This window comes from Bison bison, unplaced genomic scaffold (genome assembly GCF_000754665.1).
Source record: "Bison bison bison isolate TAMUID 2011002044 unplaced genomic scaffold, Bison_UMD1.0 scf7180017864163, whole genome shotgun sequence".
Lineage (NCBI taxonomy): Eukaryota > Metazoa > Chordata > Mammalia > Artiodactyla > Bovidae > Bison > Bison bison.
Window position 1 is genome coordinate 8,565,395 of NW_011494735.1, and position 6,335 is coordinate 8,571,729.

A 6,335-nucleotide genomic window follows, 5' to 3' on the forward strand; every position below is an offset into this window, starting at 1 on the left:
TAGCCATGAAGTGATGGAACCAGATGCCATGATCTTAGTTTTCTGAATGTTGAATTTTAAGCCAACTTTTTCACTCTCCTCTTTCACTTTCATCAAGAGGCTCTTTAGTTCTTCTTTGCTTTCTGCCATAAGGGTGGTGTCATCTGCATATCTGAGGTTATTGATATTTCTCCTGGCAATCTTGATTCCAGCTTGTGCTTCATCCAGCCCAGTGTTTCTCATGATGTACTCTGCATATAAGTTAAATAAGCAGGGTGACAATATACAACCTTGACACACTCCTTTCCCCATTGGAACCAGTCCATTGTTCCATGTCCAGTTTGAACTGTTGCTTCCTGACCTGCATACCAATTTCTCAAAAGGCAGGTCAGGTGGTCTGGTATTCCCATATTTTTCAGAATTTTCTACAGTTGATTGTGATCCACACAGTCAAAGGCTTTGGCATAGTCAATAAAGCAAAAGTAGATGTTTTTCTGGAATTCTCTTGCTTTTTCGATGATCCAATGGATGTTGGCAATTTGATCTCTGGTTCCTCTGCCTTTTCTAAAACCAGCTTGAACATCTGGAAGTTCACGGTTCACGTACTGTTGAAGCCTGGATTGGAGAACTTTGAGCATTATTTTACTAGCATGTGAGATGAGAGCAATTGTGCAGTAGTTTGAGCATTCTTTGGCACTGCCTTTCTTTGAGATTGGAGTGAAAACTGACCTTTTCCAGTCCTGTGGCCTCTGCTGAGTTTTCCAGATTTGCTGGGATAGTAAATGTAGCACGTTCAAGCATCATATTTTAGGATTTGAAATAGCTCAACTGGAATTCCATCACCTCCACTAGCTTTGTTTGTAGTGATGCTTCCTAAGGCCCACTTGACTTCGTATTCCAGGATGTCTGGCTCTAGATGAGTGATCACACCATCATGATTATCTGGACTGTGAAGATCTTTTCTGTACAGTTCTGTGTATTCTTGCCACCTCTTCTTAATATCTTCTGCTTCTGTTAGATCTATACCATTTCTGTCCTTTATTGTACCCATCTTTGCATGAAAATTTCCCTTGGTATCTCTAATTTTATTAAAGAGATCGCTAGTCTTTCCCATTCTATTATTTATTGAAGTGGGTAGCCATTCCCTATTCCAGAGTATCTTATGAGCTTGTTATACTGGGCTCCAGATTACTCTCTATGCTTGGGCAAGAACTCCTTGGCCATCCATGGAGAGAGAGGCGGGTGGAGTGTGTTTTTGTTTGTGTGTGTGTGCACACATATGTGTGTGTGCACACTCAGTCGTGTCTGACCCTTTGCAGCTCCATGGAGAATGGGCCTGTTTTCGCCTCTGCATTTCCACCATCCCTCTCTAACACACACAAGAAAACTGATAGATGGGTTCCCATAAAGAATAATTCTTTTAAAGGAATCACTGGATACCATTACTCCTTTCATTACCTTATCCAGAAAAGTTGCTTCATAATGCCATTTTTCATATGCACTTTGAGGAACCTTCAATGTTCAAATTCTAAGAGTATTAAGATTAGCTTATAATACGAACAAGCTTATAATACGAACAAGCTTATTTACAAAACAGCTTCACAGACTTTGAAAACAAACTTATGGATACCAAGGGGGGAATGTGAGGGATTAACATATACACAGTACTGTATATAAAACAGATAATCAACAAGGACCAACTGTACAGCACAGGGAACTCTACTCAATATTCTGTGGTGACCTATATGGAAAGAGAATCTGAAATGGAATGGATATATGTATGTGTACAACTGAATCACTTTGCTGTACACATGAAGCTAATACAGCATTATAAATCAATTATACGCCAATATATAAAAAAATTAAGTTTTAAAAAAGAAATGGGAATTGTGGTTGCCAAATGGGGGAGGGGCAAGGATGGATAAGAAGTCTGGGATTAGCAGATGCAAACTATTATATACTGTACGGATAAACAACAGGTTCCTACTGTATAGCACAGGGAACTATACTCATTATTCTAGACAAGGCAACTCAATATTCCCTGATAAACCATAGTGGAAAAGAATATGAAAAAGAAATATATAACTGAATCACTCTGCTGTACAGTGGAAATTAATACAACATTGTAAATCAACTATACTTCAATAAAGATTTTTTAAAAGGGGGAGAAACTAGGTTTACAAATAAATAGTTGACATTTTGACTATCAACAGGTCAACAACTATCAACTGTCCAGTTTTGACTTTTGAACATGACTTAGCAGGACTAAGACTGATTAATATCTCTAGCCAGACCTCTCTCTTAAGCATCACAATCGTATGTGCAAATATACACTTGATATCTTCAATTTAGATATCCAACAGGCATCATAACCTTAACATATCCAAAACCAATCATCTAACCAACCGTCACCCCCAACTACATAGATACACACACACACACACACACACACACACGCTCGTCCCCTCTGGTAAAATAGTAACACTTCCCTTTCAGAAGCTCAAGTCAATCCTGAAGTTTTTGATGACACTGCTCTTACAGTTTATATTCAATCTAATAGGAATTCAAGTCAACTCAGCCTTCAAAATACATCTAGAATCTTATCCCTTCTCTCCATCTCCACTACCAAAACCCTGATCAACTCCTGCCTGAATTATTGCAAGTTTCCTACTGCTCTCTTGTTCTTACACCCCCTCCACCCAAGTCAGTAAAGAATCTGCCTGCAATGCTGGAGACCTGGGTTCGATTCCTGGGTCGGGAAGATCCCCTGGAGAAGGAAATAGCAACCCATTCCAGTATTCTTGCTTGGAGAATCCCATAGATAGAGGAGCCTGGCAGTCTACAGTCCATGGGGTTGCAAGAGTCGGACACGACTTAGTGCACTGTCTCACTGCTCTCTCTCTGCTGTTGCCCTTGTCCCTCACTTTCTCAAGTTATCGGTCAGAATGGTGCATTTAAAATATAAGTCATACCATGGTATTTCCCTTCTTAAAACTTTCCAACGCTTCTCATCTCACACTGGGCAAAAGTCCTCCTATGGCTTGTAAGGTCCTACAGGATCTGCCATTCCCCCAAGGTCATCACATTACCTCTACGACCCACCCCCCACTGCTTTCCCCTTTGTCCTCTGTGCTTCAGCCACCCTGGCCTCTTACTTCTGCTTGGATACTCCTGAGATGCTCTCACCTGCGGGTGTTTTCTGTTTGGAGTACTCCTCCACCAGGTAGCTACGTGGCCACCTGCTCACTGCTTTAAGGGCCCTATTCAAATGTAACCTTGCCATTTAAAATGCTACCTCCTTATCTCCATTCCCCTACACTCTCCTTACTTCTTTCTTTGCTTTATTTTTACACATGGCACTTGGCATCATCTGAAATACTTTATATTATATTCATAATAAACTCTACAAGGATAAAAATTTTGGTCTGTTGGGTTTTTTTTCCCACTTCTGTATCCCCAGTACCTACAGAAAGTACCTGGCACAGAATAATCAATAAATACTTACTGAATTAATGAATAATGAAGAGGGACAGATTTCAAATTACTAAATCTAGAATATTCTTTTTGACATTCCAGACACTTTAAAGAGAGACAGAGTGATGGTCCTTTTGCATTTTAGCCATACAAATCCTCCTCACCTTTCTCCTCCATTCCTTTGGTATTCCTGTTGATAGTCTGGCAACTGCCTTTAGAGCATCGTACCACTAGAAATAAAGAAGAAACACTGTCAAAGTGATAATATTGACCTGGTTAAGCACTTTTCAACCTTTTTTCCATCTTGACATTTGTAGAATATGATAATATTTATACGGAACACTGCGGTAAACATTCCGAGCTTCCTTCAGCCAGGTTTGTCTGGTCTAAGGGCCGTGACTGCCCCAAGCTCCTCCACTTAGGCCCCCTTAACACACCTGTTATCCACTTGCAACACATGCACACAAGGGAAAGCTCTGGTTGAGAAATCAAAACATGTGTTATAGATTCAGAATAACAGCAGTTGGTTTTTCAATTTTTTTCCTACACTTAAACCATTAAAAGAAAGCACAAAATTTTTCACTGCAAGTATAAATCCAGGCCACTTAGAGCTTCACAAGTTATTTCATCCATAATTTTAAAAACTGACTCATCTTATGCATATCCAAGCACATGCTAATCTTCCCACTTTGAGAATGTATCTCAGTGTACCTTGTAGTTACCCCCAAATAAAGGTATTCTTGAAACTAAAAATAAAATTACCTGCTGAAAACCATTTTGACCTAAAGATGGCTCAAGAGTGAACTTCAACTTTGTGTCAACTCCTAAAATAAAAAGACATAAATAACAATTATTTAGGGAGAAAATACACTATATCAAAAATAAAAGTAAAAATTAACCTCATACTACTGGGTCATCATAAAATTTTTAAAACACTTGTTTTTTACTAGATTACAATCTTGTTAATTGTCAATTTTGTTAAAAGAAAAAGAATATTAATTATTAAAATAGAAACACATCCTATGATAATAGAATGGAACTTATCCATAGAATGGTGGTTCCACAGCTGTCTGGTGCTGTGCAAAAACAAAAAGTGACACATGGGCTTGCAGTCATACAGACTTGCATTCAGCTTTGGTTCCTACAGTCAAACAAATTATTCAACCTGAGTTTCAATTCTCCATCCTTAAAATGAGGATAAAGCCTATCTCAGTTAGTTATTGCAATGATTAACTGTAAATCACTTAGTACAGTATAATTAATATTTATGAAACATGGGAAGAGAATTCTTTATTTACAGAATTTGTTTTTTTAAGACAGTTGCATTGGCTAATTCTATTAAGGAAAATTCAGTGAAATATCAAAAGGTATAAAAAAAATAATGTCATTGCCTTCCCACTTGTGGAATAATCCATATTTTAAAATTCTGTCATGATAGACTTATTCATTAAAGATATGTTTGTATATTTAGATTACAAGCTAAGAATATAACTGAACCCCAATTCCAAGTTATCTACAACTTTAGATAAACTTCTTTGACTCAAATCTCAAATCTACAGAATAGAAGAAAGTAAAGAGGAAAATGTGTAAAGACTATATGCTATATTCATATTGGACTTTTTTATTATTGAGATGAAATTACATGACAATTTTTATTCCCACTTAAATGATATCAAAAATAATGTAAACAAACCTGAAAATGCTATGTATTCTTTTTTTATAATTTCAAAATGACATTTTAAGCCCATTTTAAACTTAATAATTCAAGGACCAAGATACACCAAAAATTATCAGTAGCATTGTTTTACAATTTACAATTGTCATTTATGATGACATTTTTGCTTCTAAGATGTTGAACAGCAGATTAAGCATACTGAAACCTCTCCACAACTTCCAGTACTTAGGGAACAATCTTTCTTTAGAATCTGGTATGTAGATAAGAACATACTTTAGAATTTGTAAAATTCTAATGATAAAGTAGACATGTCTTTTTAAAAGCATATATGGAGTCAAAGCATATAAGCTGAAAAGAGATGTGTCTGATTTACCCAAGCCCATGACAGTATGAAGATGCCCTTCTTGGAGTCCTAGAAGAGTACTATGTATACAAGAGTTTGGTCCTAGATTTCTAAAGTCAAGCTTTATAATCAGTGCCCTGATAATTCTTTTCAGAGCTTCCCAGCCAAAAGCATACAGTGTCTGGATAGATAAGATTTTCTTCTTTGAAGGTATATTATGTATCTTGATGGATTCTCATTACTGTGAGATGATTTAAATGAAGTCTTGCCTCACTGTGCAATGATACAACGGGCGATAAGAGTGCCTCCAGCTGGAGCCATGATTTTAAGACAAGATAAAACCTCTTGGTGAGGTTGCTGTCCAGATGCAGGGTGCTGAATAGAAGCGTTTTTAGTAATGGCGTTTGCTTTATAACATAACAAAGACCAGGAAATTCGGTCCCTTGCTCTTATCTCAACCGATCTAAAATCCTTGGATTCCCTGCATGTACGACCGAATATGCTCCCTTGACTTTATCAGAAGTACCTGCTGGGCATCCTGCCAATCGCCTTGCTGAGCTGACACCCGGCTGGGGTTAGTCAAAATCACAACTATTTTCTCACGATCAAAAATGAGTCACAGGATTTCACTGGAATTGATCATTCGCCGCCTGCATGTAAAAGCTGAAATCAGGTCATTTCTACCTCTTTTCTTCTAACTGAATAAGGAAGAGGAGGTGTGTGTTTCATCTGGTAATCACTGGATATTTCGGATTCAGGAACACAAAACACTTTTAACGTGGGAAAGAGGTTTTTTTTTGTTTTGTTTTTCTAAGGCTAAAGAAAGACTGAACAACTACTACAGTTTTTGCAACTAGACACTTC

At 37.5% G+C, this 6,335-nt stretch overlaps 1 protein-coding gene across 1 annotated transcript in view; it reads right to left on the reverse strand.

Moving 5' to 3' along the window:
- Positions 1–6,335, reverse strand: part of TBC1D30 (TBC1 domain family, member 30) — an 87,759-nt gene that overhangs the window by 35,412 nt on the left and 46,012 nt on the right. The window contains exons 4-5 of the mRNA XM_010841629.1: positions 4,216–4,277; positions 3,618–3,683 (exon numbers count right to left, since the gene is read on the reverse strand). Of these exons, the coding sequence (XP_010839931.1) occupies positions 3,618–3,683; positions 4,216–4,277 (128 nt within the window). The remainder of the gene's footprint in view (positions 1–3,617; positions 3,684–4,215; positions 4,278–6,335) is intronic.